At 32.3% G+C, this 18,485-nt stretch overlaps 2 protein-coding genes across 2 annotated transcripts; one reads left to right on the plus strand and one right to left on the minus strand.

The window, feature by feature from the left end:
* Positions 1-94: 94 nt before the first annotated feature.
* On the minus strand, positions 95-6,014 carry LOC140980670 (mitogen-activated protein kinase 15-like). Its single transcript, XM_073446642.1, has 10 exons — positions 5,515-6,014; positions 4,126-4,534; positions 3,849-3,976; positions 3,646-3,705; positions 3,375-3,524; positions 3,139-3,294; positions 2,850-3,061; positions 1,839-1,940; positions 1,545-1,705; positions 95-981 (listed from the first exon to the last, which is right to left on the minus strand). The coding sequence occupies exons 1-10, from the start codon at positions 5,536-5,538 to the stop codon at positions 689-691; spliced, it is 1,695 nt and encodes a 564-aa protein (XP_073302743.1). The 5' UTR covers positions 5,539-6,014; the 3' UTR covers positions 95-688.
* A 6,405-nt stretch (positions 6,015-12,419) lies between these two features.
* On the plus strand, positions 12,420-17,493 carry LOC140981215 (ribonucleoside-diphosphate reductase small chain A-like). Its single transcript, XM_073447543.1, has 9 exons — positions 12,420-12,873; positions 14,010-14,170; positions 14,846-14,894; positions 14,984-15,110; positions 15,308-15,373; positions 15,475-15,591; positions 15,778-15,940; positions 16,246-16,316; positions 16,913-17,493. Exons 1-9 carry the CDS (start codon positions 12,702-12,704, stop codon positions 17,028-17,030), a joined length of 1,044 nt encoding a protein of 347 aa, XP_073303644.1. The 5' UTR covers positions 12,420-12,701; the 3' UTR covers positions 17,031-17,493.
* The last annotated feature ends 992 nt before the right edge of the window (positions 17,494-18,485 follow it).

The raw sequence follows: 18,485 nt of genomic DNA on the forward strand, positions 1-18,485 counted from the left end.
AACAATCTAAATCTTCGAAACGGTCCTTTCAAATCGTCCCAACTATGATTGGTCCTCGATGAACATGTAGCAACAAGATAATTAATCCAATGCATAAAAGATTCAAGTCCAAAGGTTATCCCCACATATTTGAGTTTACATGTTACAAACAGTACACATGGTTGTTAATACAATAGACAAATAACGAGATTCCAGTTAAAAGGTCTATTTGCCAGATTCTAGTCTCAAACAAGTCAATTGACGCATTTCTCAGACAACTTTACACGGTGATACTGCAATAAAAAACAAGATCGATACAGTCAGTCAGGACGTACACAGGATGTCAATCAGGTTGAACCAACCAGGTGAATTGTTTGCCTCTCCTCTTGATCAGGTTCAAATCTTTCTGTAGATTTCCCTTCGTTTCAATAACTGAACATAATGGATAGATTCCATGAATAGACTCGGTAGTAATCATTTCAACCGAATGATAATTACTTCTAAGTCATCTAAGTAACTCAGAACCAGGAATGCCGTGTAACATTTGCTGAACCAATGTTAACATAGTCAATATATCTTGAATCCTTCAGGACAATTCTTGTAGAATATTAAATTCGTCACGCGTGTTGAATTTACAACTCAATTATTCTTGAATGAGCTTGATCACAGGTTAACCATTCGGCTATATGCTTAAGTGTGTATCCTAAAGTTAATACCAATGGTTTACTGCTCCACCTTGAGCAGCAGCAACTTTTCTCGCCATGTACAGATCAGATTTGGACTGCAGACCATTCGAACATTCAGAGCTATCGTCCCCCTTTTCAATCTTGCAGCCAGGGTGTTTTCTTGGGTAAGAAGAGCCAGGAACAATGTACTGAGCAGAGACACTGGGATTTCGAACCATTTTATGTTGTTCATTTGCCTCTATGGTTGCTGCTGTTGCTCCACAATTGTTGTAACGTGCTACAGGACCAACGGCCTTGCCAGGCCTTGACGCTACCCCTGCTGAGATGGCACCATTATCAGTTAAAGGAAAACAAAACTCTGTTGTAACATAAACATCGGATGGCCAATATAAAAGCAAAGAATGTGTCAGTAATTACACAGAAAATTAATATTTTTACAAATGATGCGGAACTGGGGTGTTGGGAACAAGTTCACAGCAATTGTTTATGTTCATCGATGTCAAAGCCTTAATGACTCAAAATTCTTCAGAAAAAAGGGGTATATTCTCTACAGTTTTTCTTTTATACTCTGTACAGTTGGTATTCTGACGCCTCACAAGAAATGCATTAATTGCAGACTACAAAGACGCCAACAACCCAGATTCAGACAGTCTTTGCAAGACAGAATGAAAAATTTTAATATTCCACCTCGAATTCACTAACTTCAGTTGTTTGGTCTCACGGGTTTGACAAATCAGAGAAAACCATGACAACAGTTTATATGGAATATAACACCAGAATTTGCATTAATGCTTGTTCAAAGCATCTTCTAGATACAACGCATCTCAATACACAGAGATTGGAGGGCTCTGCTCGTAAAAGTTAATTTAAAGGGCATACCTTGGATATTTGGAGGTACTTGGCCGGGAAATCTCGCAATAGTATGTGCAGAAGTACGGTCTACTTGATTCTTGTCAGCTTCTTTAATGGTGAATTTAGAAATATCATTGGAAACATCAGCTAAGCTCAGATTAGAATTGTCCGAGTATAAAACACATGGCCTGTATACAAACAGCTATTATTAGAGGTGGATACGAAGCAAATATAGAATATAACGGCAATTAAGTTACTTACACAACTATACTCTGAGAAGATTTGTGAAGACCATAACAAAATCACTTGTAAAGTTCATACCTGGGTAAAGACGATGAAAGTTGTCTTTCAGGTGGAGCAGCAGCTCCATTTCCGTAATGTTCCTCAAGATACGCAAATTGCTTCTTAAATTTATCAACAGCACTGTTGAGGAACACAAGATGAAAGATTAGACAATCAGGAAAAATATAAAATACAATGACCTAGGATTCACACAAGAAGATTTGAGAAATTAGTGGAACTCCAAGAATCATAATATAACCAAAACAGGCAAAGGAAAACCAAAAACAATGCAAAATAAGTAAACCTAAAATAAGAGAAAATTAAGATATAGGAGAGGCTGAGTTTTGGAATTCGGGCATTCGTAATTTGAGGGGTTTATGTTGTTCCTATTCCCTTGAGTTTTTTTCCCCTTTTTGGGTAGTTTATTTCATGTTAGATTGTTCCTTTGTTAATTCAGAACTCTACTGACTTGGAGATAAGATTTAATCCTTTCCTTTGCAGGATGCTTCAGACTTATATATAAAGATTAATAAGTCAGGGTGTGGGTCCATCTTAACTCCCGCTGCTTGTTTTTTTCTCGAAAAAACTAGGAGAAGAACAACATGGGAAAGCTACTATTGAAATAGTGTTGATATTCTAGAAGTAAGAATGGCGGTGAGGACTACCTCGGGGACAAAAAACTACAATTTATGTGATCTTTTGACATATCCGCATATCCATCTAAGGAAATAAAAATAAGAAACCTCAGCGACTTGAGAAATCTATATTCTGTTACAGGAATTATTTAATTCCATTAAAGGAGAAAGATTGCTAAAAAGAAGATTACAAAAGTAACAGAAATAAGAAAACTAGTTTGCATCAACAGGTGTTTATCACCATTTAAATGATTTATTGACATGCCCAAAAGATGTGGAAAACTTCAGATGATCACATAAATTTGATGATATTGATAATCGTAATTCATAACCAATAACAGCAAACAACAGCTAAAAGTACAGAAGCAAAAAAAGCATATCTGAAACTAATTATCATAAATTTCAGACACGATACCTTGGATACATGAAGCCAGTAGGTTCAGCTCCTTCTATGTATTCTTTCAACATCTTTGGATGGTATTCCAGAATCTCTCTGTATATTAACTCTCTAACATCCTCTTTGGTAATTCTTCGCCTTTCAAATTCAAACTCCATTTTAGTAACTGGTTGAGCAGAAGGTTCTCTCTCAACTCTAGCCAAGTTCCGAAAGTATGGATCTGCTAGAGCCTGAAATATCACAACATTAACTTTTTACAAATTAGAATGAATAGAAATTTTCATGGGTATAAACGGAAAATTTGGACCTCTTCTGCTGAAGGTCTATCCTTAGGATCAAAAGCAAGCATTCTTTCTAATAAGCGAAGAGCAAGGGGGTCTGCATTTGGAAATTTGTGAATTAAAGGAATTGTCTTCTTCCTCCTCATGCTACTTAAGTATCTCCGAGCCTTTTCATTTCTTATCTGTCACGTGATATGGTTGAGTCTAATGGACAAACAGTATTGGAATCATGCTAGCAAAAAATAATAATGACAGAACACACCCTTGCAATGGTCTCGGAAGGTGGAGTTCCCAACAAATCAGTCATGAGGTCTAATTGATGGACCACATTCTTCCCAGGGAACAGAGGTTTTCCAGTCAAAAGTTCCGCAAAAATGCACCCAATACTCCAAAGGTCAATTGCAGGAGTATACTGTGAAATGTGACATGGAAAAATTAAGTAAGAATCACATCCATTTTCATCATAAGAATGCAGTAAGATCGAATTTATCATAAATACTTGATACAAATTATATAGTGAAAGAGATATCTACCTTAGAGAAAAAAGATCCACACAATTCAGGTGCTCTATACCACCTTGTGGCAACATAATCCTATAAAACATCAAAAATAAAATTTTAAATTTATCTTTGTTCTTTAATGTTCACACCCAGCTTCACATTCATATAGAAGAAGATTGACACAGGGAAAATCGAATAAAGGAGCATGTAGGGAAAAAGGAACAAAGATTGCATACTGTCCAAAATATTGCGGTAGGAGTATCATTGAAGGCCACTCTTGCAAGGCCAAAATCACAAATCTTAAGTTTGCAGTCTGCATTCGCCAAAATATTTTTCGGTTTCAAATCACGATGAAACACATTAGCTGCAAAAAAGAAAAAAAAACACAGTGACTTATTAGACCATACAAATTCATATTGCCTTTCTCAAATTAAATGCAAAAGAGAAATGGTATTCACGTTCTCCTGAGAGGACACATGGTGCAAATGATTAGAGATCAAAGTAATTATTTACCTGTATGTATATATTTCAAGCCTCGAAGGAGCTGATAGAGAAAGAATTGATAATGTTCCGGAGTCAAGTCATCATTGGCTTTAATTACCTGGTGGAGATCTGACTCCATCAGTTCAAAAACAACATATATGTCCTTGAATTCCCTTCTAGAAGGTGGAAGTAAAATATGCTTGATTTCCACGATATCTGGGTGACGAAGAAGCCTAAGAAGCTTAATCTCCCTAAGAATTCGTGTGGCATCAGATACATGTTCAAAAATGTCATTTATCTTTTTTATCGCAACTTTTTCCCCAAGATGGGTGTCATACGCCGAGCAAACAACGCCATAGCTACCTTTCCCAATAACTTCCTCGATTCTGTATCTGCTGCCTTCACCATATTCCGTGAAGAAATCTACATCTACAGATGTCTGCGAACAATGCAAGCTTTATTCATGCCTCAAAAGAAACAAGACCGAAAGGAAGTGGGAAAAACATAACTCAGACGAAGAAAGATGCTTGCATCACCAACCATTTGGACAAATTTTAAACATCAATTCAGAAAGATTTTAGATGGGTGGGAAAAAAAGAAATTAAATCGACCATTGGAAAACTCTGCCGCATAATTTGTCTGCTACGGTTTGTATTTAATACCATAAATTAATGTTTACATCCCAAATCAAAATTTTACATCCCTTCTTTTTTGTTTTGTTTTCCGCAAATTGCATAAATTTCGAACCTCGTGAGACAGATATCACATTTGACCAACAAGATTTCAAAAACAGACAAAAAAATTTATCTACCCAACCAGCGACCTCTCAATAGAAGCAAGGAAAACATTACTCTACTCAAATCTTCTCTGATAAACTTTTTCTTTAAAAGAAAACCAGACAACACCAAAAAAAAAACATTTAATCCCAATCAGACATCAAATTAATGAATATATATATAAGCATCCCTAGCTAGTAACCATTAAAAAAGTAACATGCTATGACTGGAAATAGAAATCACACTCGCAGTAGCTATTGTTTCCATGAATCTTACCTAAGCAAAGAAGTTAAAGAATCAAAATTAGACAACTAGAATCCAAAATACTAAGACAGCCCAATAAATCAGTAACTAAAACAAACAGAATAATCCACGCTGACTCCAGCTGTAGTTATTGAATCGCTTGCAAATTAAATTGTATCCCAAATGTCAAGAAAATCCAAATCCAAACTTTATCACAAAAATGAAATCAAGATCGATAAATTTCCAGACATATGAGAAGCTAGGCTGACAGAATTCCAACTCACATTCATAAATCAAGAACTTATTGAAATAAACCACCCACGCATAAACTCGTGGACCAGTTAAGTTACTTTGAGCAAGATACTATCCAGCTGAAAACCAAAAACCCAAAGATTATTACCTTTTTCCGATGATCAGGCTGCATCTTTTAGCCACAAAGCATCTAAGAAACAAATCAACACCAATCCTTCACAAAGACGCTATCTTTTTCAGATCGAAAAACGAAGAGACCTCGGATTGAAAGAAAAACAAAGTAAAACCCAGATGATATTTCCAAGTTTAAACCTCAAACTCCACTAGAATACAAGGATTGTCACAAGAAACTGGCAATAACTAAATTTTTTAAGTAAAAAATGGAATCTTTAGGTGGGTTCGCTGAGTTACTGACTTGTTTATTAATGGGGTAAAAGGTTTTACGGAGCGGAAGTGTGAATGAGTATACGAAGCTGGATAACGGGAATCTTCGCAATAGTTGGCAATGATCTGTACCGGAAAAAAATATAAATATTTTTGCAAAAAAAATTGGGTGAGGAGAAGAAGATGGAAAGTTGGGAACTTGAGAGAGAGGCCAAGAGATGTTGGCAAATTGGTGAGCACCGCTTCCTCTTTGGAAGAGAAGGAACTCCGACAAATTATTAACGATATAATATAATTTTATTAAAAATTTACATGACACCTGAAAAATAAATAATAATAATTCATTTTACAATTAAACACAGTTTGAAATTAAATATATTATATTAATATATAAATAAATAATTTAATATCATAAAAAAGTAATTAAAATTGATAGTTAATATAGTAATAATAGTTTGTTTGATTTGATTAATAAAATTTGATATGAGATGATAAATTATCATTTTGTATTTTTAATAATTAATAATATTATTTATTAAGTGTAATATTGTAATTTAAATTCAATAATTTGATTGATATGATATAAATAATTAGTAGATTGATAAATAATACGATAAAATAAATTATCAAGAAATTAATTATGTTGAATAATTTTGAAAAAAAAAATTAAAATTGTCTCAATTTTTTAAGAGTGGATTTCTTGTCTCAATTTTTTAAGAGTGGATTTCTTGTGAGACGATCTCACGAATCTTTATTTGTTAGACGGGTCAATCCTACCGATATTCACAATAAAAAGTAATATTCTTAGCATAAAAAGTAATATTTTTTCATGGATGACCCAAATAAGATATCTGTCTCACAAAATACGACCTGTGAGACGGTCTCACACAAATTTAATTATGCCAATTTTTAATTACTTAATTGTTTTTTAGTAGTGTGGATTGAAATGAAGACCAATATTATTGTTAAATATTTGTAACTTGTATTTTGGACAAGCAAATCACAATTTATCCGATAAGAAAATAAGTAAACCATTAGTGATAACTAAAATGTTTTGTCTCCAAATTGTTGAAAACAAGTTTTCCAATAAACTATATTTATATATTATTTTATAAATTATTTTTTATATTAATATTTTTGTTCTTTAATGCTCAAATGCTATACTAATTATACAAATAATAATTAATATATATGTCACTATGGACAGATGAGATGGAAGCTATTAATATGTTAAATGCCCTATTAATCCATCTTCACCACTTAATCTTAGAAGTGCTCCTAGGAATGATTCCATTTCATTATAATATGATATTCTATAATGAACTTCAAGTTTCAAATGTTTTTTTAGGATGGATTTTATGTTACATCATTCATAGTAGCTAATTCTTATGCAGAATCGAACGCTTATTATTTTATTAAAAGTTACAGCTAGTGATAACGGTGTAATTACAATCTAACATAAGTATAATATTCTAAAGGATACAACAAAACTAACAAGTGTCACGTGTTGATCGCTCTCCAGCAGAGATAATTGTCGCTTTATAACAATTTTGTTCATAATAACTACACTATTTGTAATTCATAAAAATCTAACACATGATTTTGATTCAATATCAGTTGTAAAATCAACTGATTGCGGCTGTCAATCTATCTCCATCGCTTAATCTTAGAAGTTCTTCAATGATTAATATTCTACTTTAATTTATTAAAATAAGATATTATATAACAAGCTTCAATTTGCAATTTTTTCAGAATTTATCACACTATTCATAGCAACACAACATTTTCCTTTTGGGGTCTAAGAATTCTTCATTTTAGGAGAACGATCGATATATGACACTTGAGTTATTATATGAATCATAATCTATAATTTTTGATAAAACGATAAGTTCTCAATCTTACAATTGATATAAGAATCAAGTTTGTATATTTGATTCACACTTATTGTAAAGAGCAATTAAAAGAAGTGATTGCTGCGGTGCAACCAATAACCTCTAATAGAAGAGCGATTGATATATGATGTTTGAACTAATATATTGTTTAAAAAATTAGAGTTACGTCGTTTATATCCGTTATATTTTTTGATAAAAGTGATAAATATTTAATCATACGTTTATTATAAGCTAGCACAATAATACGTTAATATAAATGAAGTAGGGTCCATATGCCTCGTGTACGTGTGTGCTGCCTAGTCCATGTGGTGTTCCTCAAAATGGTTGTCTCTGTCTCCTTTGTCAATGGTTGATTGGTCATCATTAATCTCGTGTTTCCTAAACTATGTGCTAATTTGATTTTTTTTAAATCAAAAAAAATCACGATTTACGCAGAATAATTTCATTATTTTTTTTAAAAAAAAAACAATCACACTAATACATACTTTGTGATAGCTTTTTGATTGGATTTTATAAATAAATTTAAAGATTTCACCCACTAATTAAGTGATAAGAAAAAATATTTAATATTGTCAAATTTTTTGATCACCTTTCAAACTAAAATTCTGCATCCCTTGTAATTAATTCATTAGTAATTTTNACAATTTTGAGATTATATTAAAATTAAGAATGTCAGATGTGATTTTATAAGTTTTTTTATAATTATTGAAGTAGGATAATTTTAACTATTCTCAAAATTTAAATATGGTGTTTTATGATAAGTTTTTAGATTTTGTGTGATGTGGTTACTTTATGATCATAACATAGTACATCTAAAAAATTATAACATAATATAATACAAAATATATTAAAATTTTATCTATCTATTGTTATAAAACGGAAACCCTAGAAAAACAACATTGGTATGACCTTTCCAAAAATGAAACTTCGAACTTTATTTATTGTTAATTTAAAATTATTTATTTAAACGTATTCTGGAAAAAATAAGTTGTGAAACTCAATTATTATAATTATAATTAATTATCAACCAATATTGATTTAATTTAAATCTATGGCGAAAAATAGTTTAAAATACTCAAAAAGAAACCTAAGGGCCTGAAAAAATTTCGGCATGACCTTCTCGTAAATAAGACATACCAAATTTTTTAAAATACATGTAAAAAAAATTACTCAATGACAACGCTGCTATATTCATAAACAATCACATACAAGTACCGACCAGACAAAAATCAACAATTCACAGGCAATCATTCGAATAAACTCGGCAAGACTCACAACAACATAAACTAAATCCAAAATCACCACAACAACTCCAACTAACCATACAAATACACAGGACATCTCTCCAATAAATAGAATATGAAATAAAACTGACAAGACTCCAATATAATAAAAAATGGATTCACCGGGAAGCTTCAACTCTGACAACTGAGTAATCATATCTCAATCACGCACTCAACCGGCGGACCTTTCGCATGATGCTGCAAAACTACTCGTGTGACCTACCATGATGCCCAACAGCAACAACAATAGCCCCCAGTATAAAATACTGAGGTTATGATTCGTTGATGAAACAATTAAACAATTATAAATCATGCATAAATATATAATAAAATATGCAATGAATAAACAAGGCTCAATAACAACAGAATAACATGAGCCAATAAATTGTATGGTAACAATATGAATAATGCTCGAGCAACAACTCACAGTGGGAGCTACATCGTTACACAGCTAAACCGTCCTGCCAAGTATGCGAGGTGTGTCGTGTTGTGTCTAATAAACACCCACAACTCGGCTTCCATACAGTTGATAATAATACAACATGAAGACACAATAACGAATAACGTATTATGTCAATATTTCAAGTGAATATCACACAGAAAATACATCAAGAAATAGACAATCATAGTTTTGGTATCACGAATAACTCGACTTGAAAGCCGCCGCTAATTTCGAAATAAATATGTGTGCCAGAAATACAAAATAACATAATAACAATTAACAATAATTATAGCGCTCAACGTGTATATCATAATATCATGCCCAAAACTAAATGTCATAATATATCAAATAATTGAACAAATAAATCAACAAGACATTTAATTCACATAATTCATATAACTCACATAAATCACATAAACAACTTAAATACGAGTAAAATATAATTTATAATTTATCTTCGTATTGTAAGGATCATGGGCCATTATGTTGAACTAACATGAGCCTTAATCTATACCCATGCACTACTACTAATCATGGGTCGTTATGATTGTCCAGCATGAGCCATAAAGTAGCCCAACTGATACCAACACTTTAAGACTTTAGGTACTTAAGCTTGGAAGTACTGAGTTCAAGTGTTGGAGAAGGCAAAAGAAACCACTTTCTAAGGGTGAGATATTTTATGATTGACGGTGCATGAGCTACGGATCATGTTGAACCATCCTAACTACCTATGACCAATAGTGGTGCATGAATATGAGCTAAAAGTGGATTCTTAAAGTGTTGGTACCACCATATCAGTTGGGTTAATTCCACAATTTTCCAACAAAAACTATAATAACCCATCTTTCAAATAATGCGATTTTATTCAACTAAATATCGCTCAGATCAATTCCAACAACATCAAAAATCAACATACTAACATTAAAACCCAATATAATTGCACAACCCAATTTGATACTAATTTCTAACTAGTCGAATTATACTACGAATATTTCCAATGATCGAACCTACAATATAAACGTAATATGCATATATCAGTTGCTAGTTAAAATAAAGAGTATAGTTTTTGCTTGGGAGGGAATCAAGGTGGTTGTCTTTTCTCCAATATTTTTTTAAAAAAAAAACTTTTCCTGTAATTTTGTAAACAAAAAATATATATGGATTTGGCGAATTCCCAATGTGAAAACTTGTTATATCATCAAAACTATTTGGCTCAATAATGAGAAACAATCCTAATTACATCGTTTCAAAAAACATAGTTCTTAATAATATAATGAGAAAAACAAACCCTTTAAACAATCTATTATGAAACTTATGGTAATTTTTTAGTAGGAAGAACATTACATAATTAAGTATCGAACTTAGACATCATCTCAAATTTGAAATATTTATATCAGATGAATTATAAGTTATCCACTGATATTTATTTTAATATCGAGAAAATTAGGCGACAAAAACAAAAGAGAAAATAAAGGTCTCATAAAAATTTTGAGTGGCCATAAAATCATAAAATTGAAGGGCCACCGCAAAGTGACCAAAATAGTGGACACGATTTGCCATTTGCATGTGCTTCTTGGACACACTTTTTGGCATCGAAGCTATTCGATATTTATGGAAGTTGTGGAGTTCATAAAACTACTTTATATTTCATTTTTAAAGTAAAAATAAATAAGTATATATAGTTTTATATTTTAGGAATTTTAGTCATTTAGCTAAATTATTATACATGGATTTTTATGAGTTTTAAATAATCTAACATTTGAGTTTATTCTATATCTATATGATTATCTTAATTTACATATTTACTCAATATAATTATACAATTTGTATGTATTTGTGTTGATATAACTATAAGTTATATTTAAATAAATTTTTTGAAAGAGCTAAAAATATATAAATATTAAATAATAAACAAATTAATCGATGTTTATTAAAGGAATTAAAGGAAAAATTGTGTAGGTAGATTATCTGAATGAATCACGTCATATATATTTTTAATTTTTGACTTAATATTCAGTGAATTTATTTAAAAAGATTAATATTATTTATGATATTTATCATGTAACTTGATATGTTTTTTTTTTTCCAAATAAAAGTGTTACTGTTTTTTAAATTTATATTGTTCATATTACTCAATAATATAACAAAAAAATAATAAATTATATTAAAACCAGTCCATCCTATTTTGAAATTTCGGTTACGTCCTTTATATTTTTTGCAATTTTCAAATGATACATTAATAATAGTTAGAAATATTTGCGACATACATTAATCAATTTTTTTGGAATGAGAAATGAATATTTATAAAAATAGTGATAATGTGCAAATTATGGGATTTAAATATTTTACATTGCAATTTATGTGCTAAAATTAAAAGATTTTGGAATTAATAATATTGGAATGAGAATCGATTTGGATTCACCGTCATAATCCTTGGATTTAAGGGCACCTACACCACTCTCCAATGTGAGTGGGCGCTCACATGAGAGAGGGTGTGAGGCGTTCATATGTATGAGAGAGGGTGTGGGACGTTCATATGTTTTGAATTATTTTAATTATATTTTATATTTTATGAACGCCCAAAAAAATTGGACATTTAGCGACGGCTTTTCAAAAACCGTCGCTAAACGTTGTTACTTATTTAATGTTATTTAATGTATTGGTTTAAAGTATCCTTTGGTGAATATAGCCGTTGCAAAATAGCCGTTGGAATATAGTCGTTGCAAATTTCAATATAAATAGACACCTTGTACTATAAAATGACACTCATAAAATTAAATTATTTTACGTACTGAATATATAAAAACAAATTATTATTAATATAAAATAATAATAATTTAAATTTCTTAAAAAATTTGAAATTGAATTTATTTAATATAAAATAAGAATAAGATGAATGAGTGGACATCGAGACCTACGAATAATGAGTGTGAATGTTAAAATGAACGTAGAAGAATAGATGTGTTAATGTAATATATACATGGCATATGGATTTCACTATTTTTGATGAAGTGGTGGATGTTAGTGCTCTAATAAAAAAAATCACCGCCATTCATCAAACGTCGCTCTCTGAACTGAAAACTTGGAACTTTATTGGCCATGCAGAAGGCTGCGAACAAAATTACAATCCGGGAAGAAATCTTGAGTTTTTTAACACAAAAAGGAGGCGGAAGGGGAAATTTATCGAGGGCAGTTGGGAACAATTCCCAAAACCTGTCACTTTAATTTCGGGTTGTGTAGGGTTCCGTACTTTCGTTTTTCTCCACTTCTCTGCACGAGAGGAAGGGATAGATAAGAATATTGCTTAATCACTTTTCTTTATCTGAAAGAAAAGATGGGTTCTTTGAGAAACGATGAAACGGGGAGCGAATGGCGCGAGCAGAAAGAAATCGAGGAAGAAGAGGAACCTATTTTGATGAAGCGGTCCCAAAGGTTCTGCATGTTCCCTGTTAAATATCCCCAGCTATGGGAGATGTACAAGAAAGCAGAGGCCAGTTTCTGGACTGGTAATCGATATTTAGTGCACACGTGGTTAAAAGATAGTTTACTTAAATGTGTGAAGTTATACGTGCAACTGTCTTTCTGACTATGTGGAATGGTGCCATGTTTCACTTACAAGGTTCTCTGGTCTTGAAAGTGTTTGCTTTATTGTTTATTTGGAGACCATGTTTGTTTCATGTTACTTTCGCTGTGTATTTTTCTGACCACGCGCTTATGAAATGACGTGAATGGTTATAACAGAGTGAGACAGATTCGCGTTTGTATTTTGTGAACAAGATATGGACTAATTGTACAGTTCACGAATTTTTTCATCTGATAATATGGTTCAAGTTTGGAGGTTTAGTCTTATTCTCCATATTTTTGAATTGCGTATCCAGTTTATGAAACGTCTTTGTTTATCTTGTTGAACTTTAGATTTTTAGTCTTATTCACAAATTCTCCCACTTATTGTGTATTAGGTATATTACGCCGTCCCTTGCGCGAAAACATACTGTCTTGTATGCAAAAGCAGATCTAGCAGGGACGAAGGAATCCCTTAAGCAAAGCATTTATAATTTTTCTCCCCTGAAAATTCTCATGCTTGTCGAGTTTCTTTCTATCTGTGTTAGTTTATAATCTATTTGGAAAAGCTATTGGAAAAGGAACTGGAGATGCTTATTGTGTCTGAAATTTTGACACTAAGGGGAGGTGGAAGGAGGCTACATTCTTGTATTTCAACCTGGAGGGAATTTGTTATCATCTCTCATGCCTTTTTTTGTTCGAAAAATGAAATTGGATGGATATAGTTTTTAGATTGCTATTAGCTTTTTATTGGGCATGCTTGTATTTGTGTTGGGTGATGGCGTATTACCTATTTACCTATTGTGTCTGTTGCTTACTGAGATGAACAGGCGGCCTTGCTATTTTTTTACTATGACAATAGCATATGTATTGGTCACTATACCTTGTGTTTCGTTGCTCAAGATTTTGTTCCAACCAATTGACATAATTTAACTACTTTCTTTACTACATTTTACCGATCACATGCCGAATGTTCTGCCCATCACTTCTGGGATCAGACGTATATTTTATACACGAGAATTTTATACCCTGCATTCTCATGCTGGATAGTTGTGTTGACTTTTTTTTAACCGCGGTTCAGCTGAGGAGGTTGACCTCTCACAGGATGTGCAACAATGGGAAACTTTGTCTGAATCTGAAAAACACTTCATTAGTCATGTGCTGGCATTCTTTGCCACTGCAGATGGGATTGTTTTGGAAAATTTAGCTGCCAGATTTATAACAGATGTTCAAATTCCTGAGGTGACATTTAAATTTTACCTGCTTTTATCCATTTAGTATTGATACTTAGCTACTAAATCATTATGGAACATTTTTTTTTCCTGCTCATGGAACTAACTTTAGTGCAAGCTGATGGATTCAAAATGTCATTTTTCTCGATGTTTCTTTATTTCTATTGTGCATGAACTTTTGTTTTCACTCAGCAAGCAACGATTCTTGATGTTTACAATGAACCTATACTCTATATGACAATTGATTATCTGACTTCTGAATCATGCTTAAGTTAATCCTTGTCATGCGTGGATTTACGGAACACCAGGAGACAAATAATATCTTAAGAGTTAAAAAGATTAGAATCCAAACGTTAAGTCCTTTCAATTTTAAATGGCAATATTAACATCTTCCAAATGCTTATCAAACTAGAACTTCTGTGTCGTGTTGGCTAACTGCAGTGTAATTTTGTTTACCATTAACAACTTTGGTTGGTGATATGAGACATTGTTGTTAATTCTTGAAAAACCTGCTCTTTTTAGAGAGTATCTTCTCATATTTAATTTTGTTTATGGTATTGAAGGCTTATTACCAAATAGTTTTTAGTGTCAGAGTGTTATTGATTGCTGGAATATCACTCGTTTTAACTTAATTTTGCTGAAAAGCATATGTTGAACCTTCTAATTTTTTTCTTCGTGTCCATAGGCTCGGGCATTTTATGGTTTTCAAACTGCTATGGAAAATATACATTCTGGTAGAGTTCTGCAAGTGATACTCATGACCATTATACCAGTTTTCCATTTTTGAGGTTCCTGATTGTCATCTTTTAAACTTCTTTTATAGAGATGTACAGCTTGCTTCTCGAAACTTTCATCAAGGACTCGAAGGAAAAGAATAGATTATTTAATGCAATCGAAAACATTTCTTGTGTGGCACAAAAGGCTCAGTGGGCTTTGAATTGGATTAAAAGGTAATGTGCTATATGATATATGCTCAGTTTTTTCAGTTACTGTAATTATTAATGGCAACTGCTGCCCAATTTATTAGTTTCTTGATAATTAATGGAACTTAATTGACATAACGAATTATCACTTGTGAACTTTATATTTCCGTCTTAACTGGAATAAGTGTAGATCAGATGTAATATATGCTAAATTCCATATGCAGTTCAAGGTCATTTGCTGAGAGACTTGTTGCTTTTGCTTGCGTAGAAGGGATTTTCTTCTCGGGGAGGTATACTTCTACAAGATTTTGTACCCATCCTGATTTGCTTATATAAAGGTACCTCTTTTATCATCCTTCTCAAAAAATTTAACATTTTTCTTTATTCTCAGCTTCTGTGCGATTTTTTGGCTTAAGAAGAGGGGATTGATGCCAGGTTTGACATTCTCAAATGAGCTTATTTCTAGAGATGAGGGTCTCCATTGCGACTTTGCTTGCCTCCTATACAGGTTATTTAAACTTTTTTGCTTCCAAAGTTAATTTTTGGCGTTGAAAATCAGGTTTTCTGTGGAAATATTCGAGAGTTTGAAAACTCTTCCTTTCCTTGGCTGCCGCTTAAGTTATTTTGTTATTGCTTTTCTTGGCATTTTTTTAGGTGGTTAGTGTGTTAAGTTCCCTTTGTTTCAATCTTACAGTTTGATCCAGAAGCAATTGCATTGGCAAAAAGTTCATCTCATTGTCCATGAAGCTGTTGAAATTGAGATGCAATTTGTTTGTGAAGCCCTCCCATGTGCATTAATTGGCATGAACTCAACGTTGATGAGCCAGTATATAAAGTTTGTCGCTGATAGACTTCTGGTATCTTTCCTTCTCCCACACACAAACAAATGCACATGTTTTCACACTCCAGGCTCACTGGCCCTCCCAAATGAGACAGGATTCACTTGCAATTACTTCACATTCTTTCTCGTTTGGCTAAAATAGCTAGATGCTGGATGAATCCATCATGTAGGTTTATAGCCAAGCCATTTTGAATTCCTCCACCCAAACCAATATGGACCTGGTTTCACATGTTTGCTAGTGCTCTGTCACCCGCAATGTTAAAAAAGACATTTGTATTGTTTCTGTTCTTGGAAATGTATAAATGTTATTTTATCTCTCAGGTTTCTTTGGGGTACGAAAGGAAGTATAATGTGGAAAACCCCTTTGATTGGATGGAGTTCATATCCTTGCAGTAAGTACTAGAAATTTTAAATTATTTAAACAACGGGTAACACCATCAAGTATTTTTCCTAGCATGTAATACCATTGATTTCTAAACTTGAAGCCGATGCCCTTTATTATCAGGGTTTTTTCTGCATTATGCCTTTTACACCTTTTTTGGTGTTGAATGAAAACTGATGATATGCATTGCTAAACGATTGTTTTGGATTGCGCAGTTTCATTTATGTTTTATTGCCACGTTCGATATGACAAATCACGAAAGCTTGTGTATTGATATGACATGAAAGCTTGTGTATTGATATGACATATCTTCGTATATCACAAGCTTGCTTTCTTTTCTCTTTGTTGTTTTGTTTTCCCCAAGCATACTCTATCGAGAATGTGCATATTAAGATTAATCTATGTTAAATGCACCTCTCACCTCTCTTTCAAACCCACGAACTCATGTCTTGAACAGGATAGGCCAGGCAGTACCATCCATTGAGTGACATTGCTCAGTCCCTCATTTGTTTATACCCTGACTATCAAAACAATTATGTTGCGTCAACTATTGATTGCTTTTTAAATTGCCTCTAGTGAGTTATTGGTTGGTCTTAATAAATGCAGAGGAAAAGCCAACTTCTTTGAGAGAAGGGTGGGAGATTATCAGAAGGCTTCTGTTATGTCAAACTTGCGAGAAGATGGCTCCAAGAATTTCGAGTTCAAAATGGATGAAGACTTCTAGTATCCACTTCTCTCTCCGTTAGTATCAACTTGCAGCTGAATCTGACATCAAACATTATATGCATTGGTTTTCGAAATGGCTCGGATGACATATAGATGGAGTATTTTGAATATATATAGAGATACAACTTTTTGGCCGCTCTAGGATCGATTTAGTCTCTCTTGAATGAATGTGCAATTATCATCTTGTAAGTTTTAGCTCTTTATGATGTTCTAAAGCACCACCCTTTCTTCAAAATTGGATCCGTTCCCAGGCAACCAAACATGCTCTTTCTTCTTGTAACATATGGTACCGTTTTAAGCTTCTTGTACTATGAATTGGTTCAATGTCCATGAATCTACCAACAAATAGCAGAATACAAGGAGGACCGGTGAACTATGTTCTTGGATTACTGTCTATTTAGTGAAGCATTTCATTTGTCCATCGAGTAATAAAACAAATAGAGGTATGGGATCTTGCTGTACTTTCTCTATTTACATACATGCGATAATTCTAATAAATTTTTTTTATGGTAATTATTGATGGAGACTAAAGGTTTGGCTTCTTCCCTAGGTTGGTCTTACTTCAAAAACTCGGGTGAAAGATGATCATATGCTCAATATTTTATTAAAACGTCAAAACAAGAAAAAGTTACAAAGACAAAAGAAAAGAAGACTGAGAGCAAAATTAAATAGTAGGTCTCTTGTGAGACGGTCTCACGAATTTTTATCTGTGAGATGAGTCAACACTACCGATATTCACAATAAAAATAATACTCTTAGCATAAAAAAATATTTTTTTTTATTGATAACCCAAATAAGAGATCTGTCTCACAAAATACGATCCATGAGACTGTCTAACATAAATTTTTGTCAAAATTAAAAGATTACATGTTCCAATTTAAGATGTCAGTCATGTGAAAAATATTGCTGCAAAAATATCAGATTCTTTCTGAAAGAAACAACATGATAATGGAACGTACATTCATTCCACATTATTTCCAAAAGCAACTTTCAAATTTCTCTCTCTATATCTATTATATATATAAATATATTATATATATAAATATGTGATTTTATATGTGAATTTCCATTTGTCTCCTTATTAATTGTTTTTTTATATTAATTGCTTATTATAAGTGTGTCTTTTCATTTTCCTTATTCATACTTTAAATATAAGTGATTATTAATATTTAATTTTTTATGACTACTCACATTATAATATGTTATTTTTTTCCAATGATATCTTTTCATTATGTAAATTAGTATTTGGTATTTTTATGCATACCCATATTATAATATATTATTTTTAATCTAATGATTTAGATATTTTATTATCTTTTCATTATATAAATTAAGTTAATTAAAGTTTAGAAATAACTCATTATCGAATTGTGAATTTTTTTTGGTATCTTATTAATTTTTTTCATGTCCTCATGTGACAGTTTGCTAGAATTTATGTGATCTGTTGGTTTGG

Source organism: Primulina huaijiensis, chromosome 7 (assembly GCF_012295235.1).
Source record: "Primulina huaijiensis isolate GDHJ02 chromosome 7, ASM1229523v2, whole genome shotgun sequence".
In the NCBI taxonomy this organism is placed as follows: domain Eukaryota; kingdom Viridiplantae; phylum Streptophyta; class Magnoliopsida; order Lamiales; family Gesneriaceae; genus Primulina; species Primulina huaijiensis.

Bases quoted from the DNA above. Each gene is read 5' to 3' on its own strand.
- LOC140981215 (XM_073447543.1), top strand. From the start codon at position 12,702: ATGGGTTCTTTGAGAAACGATGAAACGGGGAGCGAATGGCGCGAGCAG. The intron at 14,171-14,845 runs GTGACATTTAAA...TCGTGTCCATAG, and splicing joins CAGATGTTCAAATTCCTGAG to GCTCGGGCATTTTATGGTTT. The intron at 14,895-14,983 runs GTAGAGTTCTGC...CTTCTTTTATAG, and splicing joins TATGGAAAATATACATTCTG to AGATGTACAGCTTGCTTCTC.
- LOC140980670 (XM_073446642.1), bottom strand. From the start codon at position 5,538: ATGCAGCCTGATCATCGGAAAAAG. The intron at 3,977-4,125 runs GTAAATAATTAC...TCTTTTTTGCAG, and splicing joins CTTGAAATATATACATACAG to CTAATGTGTTTCATCGTGAT. The intron at 3,062-3,138 runs GTCCAAATTTTC...GTGATATTTCAG, and splicing joins ATAGACCTTCAGCAGAAGAG to GCTCTAGCAGATCCATACTT.